Raw genomic sequence first — 17675 nt, 5'->3', positions numbered from 1 at the left:
CACTGATCCACCCAAAGGTGGCCAGACATCAACCTGACTGAAATGCTGTCAGAGGAACTTAAGAGAGCTTAAGAGAAGCAAAGACAGTGGGCCAAAATGTTGTTCTTTGCAGGTCACATTGCAGCAGCTGAATTGTTAAACTTATGTGAATGGTGTGTGTTTTCTCAGAATGAGAGTAAAGCTCAGCACGTTTTTGTGGTCTGATGTTCTCTTCAGGTGCTTCAGGATGAGCAGGACCTCCGAGAGGAGCAGCGTAAGAAGAAGGATGGCCTCTTCCAGCGGACCGGACGTTTCCGTCGCAGCACCTCTCCACCCAGCCGAAACCTCTCTCTGTCTCTCTCCAGACACCACGACTCCACGCTTCCCTGCTTGGACCCTTCTCCCTCTGTAACACTGCTCTCTTTGTCCTCTCTGTCGGACTGCAACTCCACCAAGTCCCTCCTCCCCTCTGACCCAGACGATTATCCCCTCACCCCGATGGCTGGGGTCAGAACACCGGCGGCGCCCCCAGCGCCTGCCCTCAACCCACTGTTGGACCTGCGGGCCGAGAGCTTCAAGAAGGAGCCCAACCAGTCGCTCACGCCCACCCATGTATCTGCAGCCATGGCCATGAACCGAGGACACAGACGCACCCCTTCAGATGGGGCGATACGACCCAGAGCCCAAACTCTGGGACACCACAGGACGCCGTCAGACGGGAGCATGCCCATGCCTCCTCCACCGCACATCACAACAAACAAAGGTACGGGACTCAAATCTAGTCTAACTTGTCATCAGAATCGGAGTATTTTATTAATCCCAGGGATTAAAGTGCTTAAAATTAAATGTTAAAAATCAGGCACTCCATTCATCGTGCAGTATGTTAAAATAATACTCCAAAGTTAAATAAATCCAAAAATAATACAAACAGGTTATTATACGTGAAAATAGTCCATGTGTCACAGGTAGGAATGAGCTCCTGTGGTGTTCTGTGGTGTGTCATGGTCAAATGAGTCTTTTTCTAAAAGTGCTCTTGTGGCTGTTCAGCACGTCATGGAGACCCTGTGAAGGATTTTCCAGAATAACTGTACAGAACAACTTCCTCAGCGTCTTCTTCCTCCATCTCACCCTATCCCAGGCACAACCTGTGACACAAACCCTCTGCATGTCCTCATTCACTGCATCCACAAATCTCCTCTGTGGTCTTCTTCTCTTCATCCATCTTCAACATCCTTTCACCAGTATATCCACTATCTTTCCTGTGCGCATCGATTACAAGCACATACCCCACCACAGTCAGTTCCATCTGTGTTGTGTTAGTCACATCATGCTTTATTTTGAAACCTCTGGGTACAATCGAGTCAAATTTGCTGTGCAAAGTGACCCTGAAGTAACTGCAGGGCAGCTTCAGTACCTCGTTTATAACCTCCTTTGGTGGATGCTACACTGGAGCACCCTTCATGAAAGGAAAGGAGATTACATCCCACTCACTGCGATGCAAAATGATCAACAAAACCAACAAAGTGGTGCAGATCATGTAAATGTTAATTATAAGCGTGTTTTCTATTCACAGTGGAACTCTGAACTTTATGTTGCTGTAATAAAATCTACTTTTCCTCATGGTGTTGCCTCTCTTAATCAGATTATTGGTAATGTTTACTATATCACAGTGCATTCAAGGTTTTTCAGTGCTTCGCTTTGCATTAGTATTGTCCATGATTATTTGCCAGCCTTCAGGATTATCGTTCATTAAATTTTTACTTCAGGTCAGCTGGGATAGGCCCCCAACACTCTGACCGTTAACTGGTCAAGTGATGGATGGACACAGTCTTACTAAAGTTACAAAAAAAAATCCATCCATCCAGCCTAACCCAGCTGTCCTATGGCAAGAGGTGGGGTAAGCTCAATCTGCCAATCTGCTGCTGAGGATGACAACATGCTGTCATGATGTTAAATTTGCATTTTGAAGTCCAGCTTCTGGACAATGTAGTTTCAGCGGGGCAGACGTCTGCTGTACCATTGTCAGTTCTCCTTCACGCCTTTGCTGCAATTAGGAAAAGGAGGTTTGACTTACACTTCAGGTAGTTTCTGCACTTCCTGTGCCACGCCTGTGTTCACTTCATTATGTGGTCTTCTCAGTATTTATACCTGCAGCTCTTCCACTTGCCAGCTCTCTAGCCGTACTCTTATGTTTCCTAGTTTTCCCTCTTTATTGTTTTATTATTTCTTTGTGTACTCTCACTTTATGTTGGACTTTTCGCTGCAGTATGCATACTAAGATGACCCCCGGTGTTGAATGTAATTGTAATATTTGCTTATACCTTGCAGTACTTACTTCTTACAAACTTTCCTAAAGTAAAAGGTCTGAGGCAACATAAATTACACACAAATTTGCAGTTAGTGGGCTAACATATGCAAAACATTGCCTCATTATCTGATCTACAGCTGCAGCTGCTGAATATTTTCTAGTGAGTTAGTCCGCAGATGATTTTCTCACTTAATTGCTTTGTGCAAAAAATGTGAGATGGAGATTTGATGCAAAACATCCGTTTTGAGCTTCAGCCCACAGGCATTTATTTGACTACACACTTGCGTATCTGAGCAGCTTAAATCACGAAGTGTTTGCTTGAAACATGACACACCTCTGTTATTATTCTTAGGTATGCAGGACAAGCTGGATATCCCCCGGCTACCTGAACCTGCCATTATCTACCCTCACCGGCGTAAAGCTCCCGCTCCACCCATCCCCGACCCGGATCCTCACAGCCTCATCAGCCCCCTGGAGAGGCCCAAGACGCTGGAGTTTGCCCCCCGACCGAGGCCAACGCCATCCCGGGTAAGACCTGATCCCTGGAAGCTGGGCTCTCTCTCCCGGACCCTGAGCTCATCGCCGGGCAGCAGCTGCGACAGCCCCCTCGGTTCAGGGGACAGCAGCGCTAGTGCGGCGCGACCCAACCTGATGGACATGGACATGGAGGGCCAGAATCTGGACCACACTGTTCCTCTGTGCGGGCAGCTACAGCCTGCCACCCTATGTGGGCAGCAGTACTCGTAGTAAAAATCAAAGAATAAACAAACATTTTAAGGTTTTTTTTTTTTTCTTTTGCATTCAGACCTGTTCCAGGACATGACGGCTTGGGCCGAACAAGGAACGCCTACTGATGTCTGAGCAGAGCAAAGTGCACTCTCACCGAAGTTTGCAAAAACATCCCACTTCTTCTCTTGTTGTTTTAAGGACCCTCATGCAACTCACCTCACTTGTGTGCCCTAATAAGGTGTTAAACCCTCACAGAAAGCCATTCGCTGATAGTGCTCACTAACCTGCACGACACTGAGGGTCCAAGAGGCCTTTTTAACAGCCTTGTAGTGCGCCCAGTCCCACTTTACCTTTCTTTTCCTGCCCAGAAAGGCCATCTCTACCTGCTTCCTGGTGCCCTACGACCAGGCTACATTTCTTTAAAAGCCATTCGAGTACTCAAACAGCCGTTCTGTGACTTCACTAACTGCTCATTTCAATCCATCTGCTTGTGCTTTTGCCCGTCTGCATAGCTTTACACTTTCTGCTTGCATGTTTCTTCCCTGAAGGCGGAGCATTTTCATTATTTAAAAAAAAAAGAGGCGCTGATATTGTGAAAACCTTGTGTCCTTGTTCCTTTTTTGCACACTGTTTGTCATGCCAGTGCACAAACAAGCCCTATAAAATCAGCTCCACCTTCTTCATCCTCACACGTGTCATCTGTCGTCCTCTTCTCTCCCAGACTCGAGACAGGAAAAAGCCTTTTTCTCACTGGTGGTGTATATCCTCAGCCTTGTAAGGTAAAAATTTAAAAAATAAATAAATCAGAGTTTATTTTCTCAGTGCTTGCACCATCCCTGCTGCAGCCTGTTAGCAAAAATGTTTTTCTATTGGTCCAGCAGCCCCAGTGTGCGTCTCTGTGTGTGAATGTGTACATATACATATATGTATATGTATTTATTACTTTACACGTGTGGATTAAGGAGATACGCCTGTTTCTGTGTGCTGGTGCTTTTTCAGTGCATGTCATTTCACATGTGAACGGTTTTTCACTTCTTTAAAACGAGACCACTGGTTGCCACACATCTGTTCCTCTCCTCCGTCTTTTTAAAAAACTTTTTATGGAGACATTCCTTACATACCGACGGTCTGGTCCCATCCTGCTCACGCCATTGAAACGGACACAAAGTAGAAAGCGCTGACAGAAGCCCGCCACTCGATTCCAAACTTCACCTTCTCTCCTTTTCATCTGCTGTGTTCGATGTCACCTGCACTTTAAGTTGGGCAACTGGTGGACCAGCTCGGCACAAAGTGCTCCCGTCATGGCTGACAAATCAACTTTTATCTCCGGAGTAGTTTTTGAACAGAGGACGGTTCATCCTGGCTACAGATGTTATTACTTGACTGTGCAGATTTCTTTGTGTGTGTGTGTGAGTACGTGTATGTGTGCGCGCGCATGTTTATTATTTGTATGGGATGATGACAATCCCACTGGTTGAAGGGTGAGCCCAAACTCATTCCCGTTGTGTGGTTAAGAACACTGAGTATTTATTAAATGTATTGTTATTATGGAAAAGGGTTAATTATGATTGCGATGCTCTTCCTGGGATATCTGTATATATTTGTTTAGTATAAAATGAAAAACCAAGGAAAACCTGGGAAGCTGAAACATCCATGTTGTCTTCGGTCTCAACCTGTGACGTTTCTACGGTTCAATGATGAGTAAATGTGAAACGAATGAGAGACAATGAAATAAAAACAAACAAAGATGCTTCAGTGTCACGACTGCATCTGGTTTTGTTATTGTCACGAAGTCACAGACTTTCAGATGAAGAAGTAGAACTGAAAGCATTGGGCTCAGACTGAGGTGTGAAATTATCAACAAAATGCACTTAAAGGGCCAGTTCATCCCCCCCAAAAAAACATGCATGTTATTGTTCCCGCCGTTCTGTTTATCCTTCTCAATGGTTCTGGTGTGAAATATAAGCTGATGAGCTTCAGAGATGCCTGTTGCAGTGCTGTGAAAAGGCATTTGCCCCCTTCCTGGTTTCATAGGTTTTACTTTTTGCATATTTGTCACACTTAAATGTTTCAGATCATCAAACACATGTTAATTCTAATCAAAGATAACCTGAGTGAATACAAAATGCAGTTTATAAATGAAAACTTCATTTATTAATGGGGGAAAAAAGTTATCCAGACCTGTTTACTTTTTCACTTTCTGTGAGTGCTGTAGATGTGCACTCACCATGAGACGCTCAAAAAGCCCTAAAACTGTTAGATATAGTGTTGGAGGCTGGTTTTCAATGTAACCTGTATTTCAGTCTTTTCAGTGAAACCGTGCGAGAAGTCAGCAGTCTTCTATCAACAAGACAAATAGACAAGTTAGACGTAGCAGAGGTGACGGAGGACATCATTAAAGGACCTCTAAAGTTGGTCTTGGTTATATCACACTGCTGCTGTCTCACGTTTCACACTGGTGGGAGCAGCAGAGACAAAGGCGCCTGTAGCAGCAGGCAAACTCCTCTAGGTGTCACCACTGTGCCCTATGATGTCATTTCTTTCCCATGTCTGCTGTTTTTCTCTCGTTGTCCCCTCCTGACACTGCAGCTGCGCTGGATGATGGCACGTGAATGTGTTAGCGTGCATTTTAGCACAGTTAACAAAAACTTACAGGTGAAATGTGACACGTGAGAAATAAATAAATTATCAACATGTGAACAAAATGTGAGATTTGAGCTGCAACCTCGCAATGTAAAGATGGTTCAAACGCGGTGCATACAGATGTCACACACACACACACACACACACACACACACACACACACACACACACACAGAAAACACATACACAAGTCCTCTCCTGCTGTGTCTGTCAGTATGACCGCCTATCAGACACCCTTTCAGACGCCAGCCAGTTACCTAGCAACCCCTCTTCACTTCCATGGTGATGCTATTAAAAGCAACAACACACATTCACACGCACACGAAAAAAATGGACGATGAGCCTGAAAATGAAGTGAAGAGCAGAGAGAGTGGCGATAAAGTGACAGCAGAGAGGGTTCAACACGCTGAACATCACGTCTGGTTCTCCCACACACACGTCATCTGTCTTTTGTCTTGTTGTGATGAGACTCTCATGTTTGCCACCTTCTTTGTTTTTCCTCTCAACACATATTTTCACCATATTTCTTATTTTTTACGCCACAGTCCGCCCCTTCTCGTGTCCCTGCAGACATATTTCACGGGTAGTAGGTTGGGTCAGGTGGTGACAGTGTTGAGGGGAGGACAGAGAGCAAAAAGAGGCAGGCGTGGAGTGTGTGTGAGTGTGTTTTCTGTTCACTTTCAAAGTGAACAACTAACCAGATTGCCTGCCAGTTGGTGTGTCGTCAGATCTGCAGAAGGACTCACTTTATTATTTCAATTTTTTTTAAAACTGAATCTTCATCAGATCATTAAACCACCAATGAAGATTTATCCTGAACATATTAATAAAGAAAACTCAGTGCCCTCATGCCACCATTTCCTTCAGGATGCAATGGGATAGACTTCACTTCAGATGATGTAGTCTGATTCAAAGGTGGAAAATCCTGCAGAAATATTATTGTCCTCTACTGAAAAGCCCCCCCCCCCCCCCCCCAAAAAAAAAAAAAGAAGAAAAAGAAAGAAACTAATAAAAGAACCTATCGATATCAGAGAACTACAACATACATACTGGGTAGGTTAGCTTCCCGTGGACCTCGATATGTTTTGTTGGTTGACAAAGCTTTAGAAGAAATCGAGCTAAGTCAGTTTAATTCTTATGTAGTGTGTGAAGCATTCCTGTGTCTGACTGGGGGGGCTGATGCTGTGGTTTGTTTTGTTTTGGGGTTTGAATATTTAGAGAATATACTTGATTTTGGGTTTCTGTTTAGGGTTCCTTGTTGCTCTAGTGTCTCGAAGGTCATGTTTTTTAATTTTAATTTTGAGCATTCGTTTTAGTTCTTATTGTACAGTTTGAGTTCTGGTCCTTGAATTGTGTGCACATGGTTTAGTTGCCTCAGTGTTTCCTTCTCTGTTACTCCCTCCGTCTCATCCTTCAGTGTTTATGTCCTCCAATATTGTCCCTGTCTTCAGTTTTGATCCTCTCCTCATCCTTCCCATCACCCTCGGGATAACCTTCATTTTCCTCTCTCTCTTTCCTTCCATCATGCTCTGTCACATCTTCTTACCATCTGCCACACAGACAGACCTCTACAAGAATGAAGCATGCCGGAGTGATATTAGCCTCTTACCCTGCTCACAGCCTCATGTTTTCAACACATCAGAGGTCAAAGCAGAGCCTAGGCGCACTCCATAATAATTTTAATCAAGGTAATTATTGTGATAATTATGAAAGCCTAAATAAATCGTCCATGCTTTTTTTTTTTAAACCAAACTGTAACACTACAATTGCAGCACCTCGGCTACAGTAAGTAGGCCTCATGCATTAGATTAAATTAGGTTTGAGAAATGTATAATGTTAGATTTAACAAGCATTTTTGGTAAATATGACTCACACTTTGCATCATGAGTCGGGTCAGTAGAATAAGTTATTTGTGCAGGTGAGTCAGAGTGTGGGGTGAACTAAACTGTGGCATCAGAGAGTCTCAGCAGCTTTTTTGAATAAGGGCTCTTCTTCTTCTTCTTCTTCTTCTTCTTCTAGCTGGTCCCTTTAGGGGCTGCCCTGGTGGATCAGTTGCCTCCAATCTCACCTTATCCACAGCATCCTCCTCTGTCACACCACCCTCCTTCGCTGCATCCACAAATCTCTCAGTTTTCCTCCTGCCTGGCAGCTCCATCTTCAACATCCCTCCTCTGCATGTGTCCAAACCATGTCAGTCTCGTCTCTTTTACTTCATCTCCGCGCTGTTTGACCTGAGCTGTCCCACTGATGCACTCATTTCTAATCCTGCCACCACCTTCAAACGTACATCTGTCCTTCTATCCTATCCAGCATGCTGCTATCCTTCTGTCACAATCACCTTGATTACCTCTTTCATAGACTGTCCTTTGGCTTGGATGGTTGACTCCAGGTATTTAAACTCATTTACCTTTACTACCACTACTCCTTGCAGCTTCATTGTTACACCTGTCTCTCTCTCATTCTCACATGTTTTCTGTTTTGCTTCTACTGACTTTCACACCTCTTTTCTCCAGTGCATACCTACACCTCTCCAGACTCTCCTCCACCTGGTCCTTACTCTCACCCCAGATCACAATGTCATCTGTAAACATAATAGTCCATGGAGACTCCTGCCTGACTTCATCTGTCACCCTGTCCATCACCACTGTGAAGGCTCAGAGCTGATCCCTAATGGAAACCCACCTCCACCTTGAACCCATCTGTCACTCCTACCGCACACCTCACCACTGTCTTGTTGTCCTCATACATGTCCTACACCACCCTAATATATGTGTCTTCCATGTCTGACGACCTCACTATTACCACAGTTACTCTCTTGGCACACTATCATTTTTTTCTTTAGATCCAGAAAGGCACAAAGCATCTCCTTCTGATCTTCTTTATACTTTTAAATGCTTTTCTTCAACCTTACTAGACCTTATTTGTCATGATCTTCTCTTCAGCTCAGCTTCACGGTCTGTTTGTCTTCTGCGTCCACATGTTACTACACATGGCTACATTTCATTTACAAATTATTACCTTTTCCAGAGTCCTACCTGTGTAGTTTTATCTGAAATTAGATGAAGTCACAACCACACAACAGCAACATTCCTCTTTGTTTGAAACTTTATTCATAATCTTCATTTACCAATCAATAGTGCATTCCCAGGCTAGCAGTTCAGTAAAACCAGTGATGGAGGCCTGTTGGATGTCTGAAAGTTGAAAGGGGAAAAAGAGAAAGGCCTCTTGGCAGCGAGGAGAGACAAAAACACAGTTTTAGCCTGGACACCCCAGCCTTGTGTCCCTTCAGGTAGGATGGAGGCCTGCAGCTTTGAGAAGCAGCTCTGGTCCAAGTTCCTCAGAGTGTCATCCACGCCTGTGTTTACTGCTCGTCTCGCTGTTCAGAAACAGAATAGTTGGGTGAACCGTCAGTCAGACAGTCAAAGGGCGTTGCACATACTCCGAGCCGTTTCTGTACCCCTCGACTTGAAGGACATCAACAGAAATACCAACAAATACAGACACAGTCACAAAGCAGCTCAGTGAAGGAGCTGTAGTTAAATTCTCTTTTCTATCTCTTGCTTTTCTTTGCCGCTGATAAAGTAATTTAGTGAAGTAAAGCTTTTCACAACCATAAAACTTTCCATTTTTCTGTTTTTTTGTACATTTGTATCATATATTCACAAAAACTACTTTGACATTTGACAAACATTTACCTTAAATGACATCAAAGTAAAAATAGCCAAAATAAAGTAACACAGCCAGTATTTTTTTTTTCACTTTCCCGTCTCTCTTTTTTGTTGTGCTTTTTGTTAGTTTTCAAAGCTACACAGACGCAGAGATCCGGCGTCTCCGTCTCCATTTGCACAGACAGCATGTTGTCAGGTTATGCTTACGATAACAGCCTCCGAGTCAGCTTGGTCATTAATCAAGGAAACCAATCAGCTAGAAACAATCCTGTTTTATGTGCAGCTAGGAATCCCTAGACGGTCGTAGTACAGTAGTACAAGTTGAGCAAGAATGACTTAGCACTGCAAGACAAAAACAAGATGGAAGGGGGAGGGGGGGGGGGCTGGTGCCGTGGAGAGCGGACCACGGGAGGAGACCGATCCTCGAGGGGACCCCTGGGTGAGGGGACTCGGCCAAGGTAGTTATGGAGATGGCGCTTGCAGGTGCCGTTCCTTGCTGTTGTGGTGATTTATCTCCAAGAGAGAGCATAAAGGAGGAGCAAGGAAAGCTTCTGCATTCAGTGTTTTCATCCTAATTAACCCCAGAGCTGCACGACACCAATACAATCAAATGTTTCACACTTTGCAGCAGCGTTGCTGATCGTGGCACTAATTCAGAGATGGAGTCTTAAACAGAACCTTAAACTTAATCAGACAATTTCCCACAACATGTGGACAAAAATATGTGGACAGCCTTGCATGTAAATGTTTATATTTTTTATAATTATGACATAAATCCTGCATCTATGTCGAAGTAGTGCTGTGCTCTGCTGCGAATTCTGGTATCGATCCGATACCAAGTAAATACAGGGCCAGTATTGCAGATACCAATACTGATATCGATCGTTTTAGCCTATAAAGGCAGCTTATTTGGGCTAAAGCGGTGTGTTGTGATTTATGAGATGGATCATTGTCACTTTGCAAATTCCAAACACATTTTAATGACCACTAAATCACCTTGCAGCCTTTCAGGTATTTTGAAACTGTGTTTGTTGGAGAGCTGGAATGTAAATGTGGTCGTCTCTAAAGCACTTTGGTTCAACTTCTGTTGTTTAAATGTGCTTCAGGCTGTAAATAAAATAGATGTGATAGTCAGCACGAAAAGGCTCAGACATTTTTTATAGTGCATGTTTAAGGTGTATGTTTTAATCTCCCAAAAAATAATTATTTGTTAGGCTATTTACTGAAAAGGAGAGAAACAAAGTATCGATCCTTTACCAATAACAGCACTGGTATCAATACTTGGATTCATCCGCTCACCTTTGTGTCTATGTGCTTTCTATCTAACATTCACACGCTGATGTGCACACTAGAGAGCAACTTGGGATTTGGCGTGCTGACTAGAGTAGGCAGAGATTGAACCACTAATTTTTCAATTAGTGAATGACCTGTTCTACCTCTTGAGCCACAGCCATGTTTATGCTTATGTGATCACTTTTGCCTGCGTTCCTCAGAGAGGTTTATATTGTGCACGTCTGATTGGCTTTTTCATGATCTGGTGCACGCTGCTGCTACATTTCTTATTCTACAGCTTGCACAACAATGCAGACCGAGACCTCGCTTTCATCGTCGGCTGTGAGCCAGGCCTTGTCGTCGCCCAACATCATTAATGATCTCGTGGCTGAATGGGAGCAAACTCAGGCTGCAGATTAATGCTCAGGTGTCCACACACTTTTTCTAAGTGCAGTGTATGATGATAAATAAGCTCAAAACTTGCTTTTTGCTGCCAATTTAGAGGTGCAGCTGCTTTAGTGGGGCTGATGATGGCCTACTTCTCCCTCCACCGGAGCCTCTCAGTTTCATGCCGGTCTCTCCAGCGCGTGGTGCCGTCTCTCCAGAGTCCCATTGACACACTTAGGTCCCTATTTACCTCATAGCAGGTCAATGAAATAAACGGGGAAAGGGGGGGGGGGGGGCTCACCCAACGCCGTTATTTGACTTGATTTCCTCCTCAGCCTCTTAAGCAGTGGACTAATCAGTTATTTTAGTCGAGGCAGAAGGTGACCCTAATTTTGAAGAAGTATTTCATACCTATTCTGCTGCTGTGATCACAGTCTGTCGCCACCTTCTGTGTTTATAAAGGGCAGAATGGATAAAACAGAGGTATACGCAAACAGTTGAGTGGCAGCATGCCATGACAGAAAGCAATAGAGCAGATATAATCCCAATCCCAAAACATCTGAAGCAACGCTCTGGAGCCGCATGTTACATGCAGGAGGTGGGCTTGCACATGATAAGGAGGAAACTGGGTTTTCACGGGATATTTTAGGTCATGCTCTCACAAAAGATCAATCCAGCCTTCTGCAGAACAGAGCAGGCAGATTTAAGCCTGTGGTAAAGCTATTATAAAAAGCCACATATCAATGATTCAGCTTCACACGTCACAAGATAAGTTTGACAGCTTGTAATGGATATCCACAAACCAGATCGTCTGCAATGCTAATGTTGTGTGTTATCTGCCCGGCACAGGTGTTTTAATCTATCAACATACAGTAAACTGTAAGCAGGAGAAATCTCAAATGACTCACTCTAGGTGAAGTGCTCCAAGACGGCAGTCTGCACCATCAGGCCAGATGTGTGTGTGTGTGTGTGTGTGTGTGTGTGTGTGCGTTTTCCCTGCACTAACGCTGCCCAGAGTCTCCGTGGTGGTTTATGGATGTCTGGGAAGCCTCAGCATTAGTGATAAAAGGATAAAAGTGTCTCTCTCTCTCTCTCTCTCTGAAAAAAATTTCTCGTGGATCTCCATCTAGCCAGCGGCAGCTGATGGAAGTCTGATCTCACTGGCTATTTTCCGTTGTGACATCATTAACAGGAGAACAGAGGATGGTGGAATTGATGAGAAGGAGCGAGGGAGCGAGGGAGGGGCTTCGACAGTCTCAACAACAGTAACACGACACACGACCCAGGAGGGGGTTCGGACAACAGATTCAAGACACACCAGTTTGCACGAAAGTACATCAGGCAACGGAATGAACCGCTTGGAGAATTTAGGCTCTTTGCTGCACACACAGATGCTATTAACCACCGATTGTTCACTACTGAGTATGACAGCAAATTAAAAAAGCCTAATACGGGGTTTTAAACACTTGAATTAGCCCTTAAATTCAAAAAACAGTCAAGAAACTGAGATAGAAGGGATCTAGGAAAGAAAAATCCAGACAGAAAAGTGATAGATTAAGCACGGAGGCAGGCTTTTTTTTTCTACTTGTTATATTAGTCCATCTCAGAGTCTGGGTAAGTGGCCTGAGTGAGACCTGGTGGGTTAGGATGTACAATCAAATCGGGATGTGGTCTTGGCATGTGTCTCATACACATATACACCGCCTCACCGCACCCATTTTTATTCTCCAAACCTGTTTCACACACTTCCACACGCATCCCTGCCCTCCTCCCGGTGTGGTCGAGCTTCCCGAGACCCCCCAAATTCTCCTCGAGAGTTCAGAATAAAACGGAGAGAAAAAGAGAGCGCGAGAGAGCAGAAACAAAATGCTTTCCATGTTTTTTAAACATCTGCTGAATCACGCAGATGTCTGTCTGTCATGTGTATGGGCTGAAGCTTCGTTTTGACTCCACCACAATGATGGGTTTGTATGAGTATATATTACAGCTTCTTCCATGTATTTTCATGATATTTCTTTTTTTTTTTAAAGTTTCCTTGCTGACTGCGTCGAGGGAGAGGAACCACAGCACCTGAGGGAGAAAGAGGGAGAAGAAGAGGGAGAGGAAGAAGGAAGAGGGTGGGTCGCAGACAGCGCTTGATATGTGTTTGTCTGTAACAGGCAGGTGATTGCGTCTCTTCTGACAGGGCTGCCATCAGGAGGAGTCAACAGGGGAGGAAGAGAAAGTGGAGAGTGGGAGGTACAACTTGTAGGATGAAAGGTCAGAGGGTTCAGGAGGGGGGAAAGGTCGAAGGTTAGCCCTGGGTCTCCTTGCCGCTGTCTCGTTCCCGTTGTCCACTCTTGCTCATCTTCATCTCTGTCAGCTGGATGTATCGGAGCACGTTGGTGTCTGCAGAGAGAAAATGGGACGACAGGTCATCGGTGGATGCTCTGAGCACTGGCAGCAGAGCAGTCGGTTGCCTCTTTCTTACTTAAGTTTAGCAAACTGAGTAAAAGACGTGCTACAGCAGAAAGGTAAACAATGTAGAGAAAAGAGCTACAGGCTTTTACTTTAGTCAGCTGTAACTGCTCATCGATGACGAGAAAGAACCCTGACCTCTCACCTTTTGACACTTTCCTATTGGATAAAGTTCTCCAAACAATTCAAGTTTATCCAGATTTGACCTTCAACCTTTTGTCATTTTGTCATATGAGACATTTGGCTCAAACTTGGTCATGATTATCATTTTAGGTCAGAGTTCTCAAATTGTTGGTAATCCCAGATTTACAAGGTGAATTGAAAACTTTCGTGTTCCTGGAATATATCGATTGAGCAAAGGCATTAAAAAGGCTGTTTCCCAAAGTGAAAACGATCTATTTCCTCCTATTTTAGAAAAATATCCTTCCAAATGTATCCACAGCAAAAATTCATACAAAAATCTACTAGAGCTCCTAATGCCACGTGTCCTACAGCTGGCACGTAATGAACACAGAGGTGCACACCTGCATGTGCACACTCACTCTTTGATATTAAAAAAAAGGAGCTGCATTTGCTGCCAAGCATGTTGCCTCTGTTGCATGTGCTTCTCATACTATGATTTAGTCAAGAAAGTGGCCCCTCTAGCATTTTCCTGAGACGGCATATTTGCTTAATTCTTTTTTTCTTTTTTTTTTGTGTCCTGTTTGGATCTTTAGCCATCAGAATTGTTGTCTTAAGGCCAAGAAAGATGCCAAGTGGATATTTACTTAATTCTTACCGTCTCTGGTTACATTTTTCGGGTTTTATTCTTGGTTAATATGTTTTCTGGTATCTGAAGATCAGAGTCTTGTGTTGGCTTTTATCATTATCATAACACATGCTAGTTTTGGTTTGTAGCTTCCCCCCCCCCCCTGTTTTGTTTTGATAGTGGTCTCTTGTGTTTCCATCCTCCTTCTGAAGTACTGTGGATTTAGTTTGAGTCTCCTTTTCATGGCCCTTGTTATTTTGAACACTACCATCATCAGCAGCCAAAAAAAAGCTGTGAGTCTCCATTTGGGTTTGCTGTGCTGTCCACATGTACATGAGTATTTCTGGAAAACCTATAGAGTCAGGGGAGTGGAAGATTTTCAAATGTGGACAAAGAAAAAGATTTCTTTTAATATCAAAGGTGTGAGACTTCACCTACTTTTCTGATGTCAGACTGTGGGTTGCAATGTCTGTGGACCTACTTTTGTCATGATTCATGTGAAGAAAGATATTTTTCAAAATGAAATATGTACGTGTGGACGAAGCCTGTGAACATCTGCACATGTGTCTTTGCTGTTTAGACTGGTTTCCTGTGGCTTTTGCATCTGGATCCTAAACATTAGACATAAAATGTATTCATAAAACAAATCTGCCCCTCTTGCCTTTCAAATAAACAGACTATAAAACACAATGTGCTGCTTACACATATCACTTATGTACTTTACTTAATTCATTTACACTAAAGTAATTTAATACTGGCCGTCTGCAGTATAATTTATCATGAAAGCATACTGATGTAAAATATGGAGCAGTTTTAATACAAGTGTAGCTGTGCTTTTGAACTTTTTGGAAATGTGCATAGTCAAAGCAAACATGCAAAACAGGAAGTCTTTTAAAGTCTGTACAGTAATACAGGTTTTAGAAACACAGAGAGCATCTTTTTAGTTTCTGCTCAGCACTCTCGGAACAAAAGGCTTTAGTTATCACTCAGTTTGTAACATAACAAATAAAATCTAGCAGGAGAACTGTACCAATTATGCTTTTTGATTTTTCCTGTCATAAATGTTGACGCTAATATTAAACATGCCTCAAGTTTCAGATCATGAGACAACTGGATGACCTGATAAGCTGCACTAAGGTCAGAGCACATCAATTTAAATATGGAGCTACAGGTGAGCACATTGTTTCACCATCAGAGAAGATCTTGTACCTCAAGGCTGCTTTGTAAATGTATAAATACACTGGGTCATTCTCACCTGTGGGTTCGCGGTTTTTGGCGTCACGCAGGTAGCGTAGGGCACATTCGTAATCACCCAGGTGATAGAAGGCGATGCCGGCTCGGTACATGGCCTTGAAGTGGTCTCTCTGGTGGCTCAGGACCTTCAGACAGTACTCCTTCACTCTCTCATAGTTTACCAGCTCGGACTGCAACAGACAAGCTGTGAGGAGGAAGACAGGAACTAGTTAGTGGTTCATAAACATTTTCTGCCTTAGTTTGTCCAACCAAACACATTTTGTCTCGTTTAGAGAAGATTAAACCACATGTGTGTCCCCCGAGTGAAAAAGAAAGACGGGGAGATTTTGCTGACATCTTACTCTGTTCCTTTTAATAGAGCCACAATGAAATTTATCCTGCACACTGCTTCCTCGGGGCGGACTATAAATAGCCGGTTCTAATGTCTCACAGTGTAGAGAAGACACAAAAAGTCGTCCAAGCAGTTTGAGCCCTGGGGCAGGAGAGCAGCATCGCTGAGCTCGACATGCAAAATACAAGAACATGGGGAAAAAAATGCACTGATCGCTACGAGGAAGCTTTCGACTTGTTCCTTTAACTTTTTATGTTGTTTCTAAATCTTGAGGGCCGCAGGAAAACAAAAGAAGGGCAGAAAGTGAGTGCATTAAAGTCAGCAAGCTGAAAACAGCAGTAAAGTGGAACGCTTGAGAAAAGGACTATAGTAATCTATCCCACAGATTGCAACAGCAATTCTCTGCAGCTCTGAGATCAGAATAACATCATTAGCAAAGACACACGGACAAAAATCACACACATATACACACACAGCTTTTAGTCCACCAAAGCTTTTAAACGCCTGCTGATTGCTCAGATATTTGATCACTCAAACAATTCCTCTGGTGGTCACAACCACTCGCGGTTTCACTTCCTCCCTCCCCCCCCACCCCATCACTCCTTCCCTCTCTGCCAGTGTCTTAATCTATCTGATGATAGATCAAAAGTGATTTCCTTCTGTCTCTCGTTGTGCTTCCACAGTCATATCTGCCTCAGCACTCCCTCCCTGATCCAGCTCCTTTTTAACCTCCCCATCCTGCCCCTTTCCTCCGAGCCCTTGACACGCAGACAGCTCTGTGAATAACATGAGTCATGGACTGTTAGCCGGGAGGCAGGGTGAGTCAGGAGTAAGTGATGGAGAGAGAGGGGAGGAAGAGATGATGCATGAGTAGGAAAGGTGAGGCCTATGGGAGTCATAGGGCGAGGATTAGGAGGGGGAGCGTGTTAAAAGCAGCCAGTGGCCCTTAAACTACTATTTGTGTGTGAGACAAAAAGCTGAAGCCGCAGGGTCTGAGGGTTTTGTGAAATGTGTGGCACTAATGGAAATCCGTCATTTACACACACACACACACACACACACACACACACACACACACACACACACACACACACACACACACACACACACACACACGTCACCCATCACCAACACAAATTGCAAAACACTAAATAATTCATTGTGGATATCAGGGGACGAACAAATTCAATAACAATCGATTTGTTTTTGGTATTTAGTGGTTGAATTTGCACGTGTCTGGTAGGTGCTTTGCAGGCTTCTCCAACCTTAAAGGAAATCCGTTTTAACCCCAACACAAAAACTGAAAAGAAAAATAGCAATTCGAATAGGTTCATCAACTGCTACTACAAGTAGATCAAACATAAATGACATCAAAGCATTTTGCTTCCTTTTATCCCTGTCCAATGGCATCCTGTTATTTGGAGTTTTATTTAATCAAGGCTCAAGAAAGTCACTTGGATGCAGCCACCATGCTGCAGACTGTCTGAAGACTGAAGAAGTCACTTGGATGAGTGACGAAACGTTTCTCCCACTGAAAACGCTGCATCCAGATGAACAGAATCAACTTTTGGGGAACAGGAAAATGTATTTCTGTATTAAAAATGGTAGTGCAGGCTCACTGACCATGATTACCTTCACATGTAGTCACAACCCCAGGCCCAGTGTAACACACAGATCCTTGTCATTCAGATGTATAAAATCAATCCAAGTATATTCTTTCTTTCTTCAACACAGCAAATAGCAGACGTTTTAACTTGTCGTAAGAACACTTTAAATATTAACCTCCCAGGACCTGCCGTCCACATATGTGGACATCACATTTTGGGTTGTCTAGACCAAACTACAAAATTTTGCCCTACAAGGGCCTGATATCCACTTACAAAGACATTACACTGCCAC

General features: G+C 43.7%; 2 protein-coding genes across 2 annotated transcripts in view; one reads left to right on the top strand and one right to left on the bottom strand.

Moving 5' to 3' along the window:
* map3k10 (mitogen-activated protein kinase kinase kinase 10) overlaps window positions 1-4773 on the top strand; it is a 48489-nt gene extending 43716 nt beyond the window's left edge. Inside the window, exons 10-11 of the mRNA XM_004543599.3 lie at window positions 217-742; window positions 2640-4773. Of these exons, the coding sequence (XP_004543656.1) occupies window positions 217-742; window positions 2640-3034 (921 nt within the window). The 3' untranslated portion in view covers window positions 3035-4773. The remainder of the gene's footprint in view (window positions 1-216; window positions 743-2639) is intronic.
* A 3973-nt stretch (window positions 4774-8746) lies between these two features.
* Window positions 8747-17675, bottom strand: part of ttc9b (tetratricopeptide repeat domain 9B) — a 40381-nt gene continuing 31452 nt past the window's right edge. Inside the window, exons 2-3 of the mRNA XM_004543600.3 lie at window positions 15447-15629; window positions 8747-13374 (exon numbers count right to left, since the gene is read on the bottom strand). Of these exons, the coding sequence (XP_004543657.1) occupies window positions 13280-13374; window positions 15447-15629 (278 nt within the window). The 3' untranslated portion in view covers window positions 8747-13279. The remainder of the gene's footprint in view (window positions 13375-15446; window positions 15630-17675) is intronic.

This window comes from Maylandia zebra, linkage group LG14, assembly GCF_041146795.1.
Source record: "Maylandia zebra isolate NMK-2024a linkage group LG14, Mzebra_GT3a, whole genome shotgun sequence".
Classification (NCBI taxonomy): Eukaryota; Metazoa; Chordata; class Actinopteri; order Cichliformes; family Cichlidae; genus Maylandia; species Maylandia zebra.
Note: the sequence above shows the minus strand (reverse complement) of the source record. Positions and strands in the feature narration are given on the sequence as shown.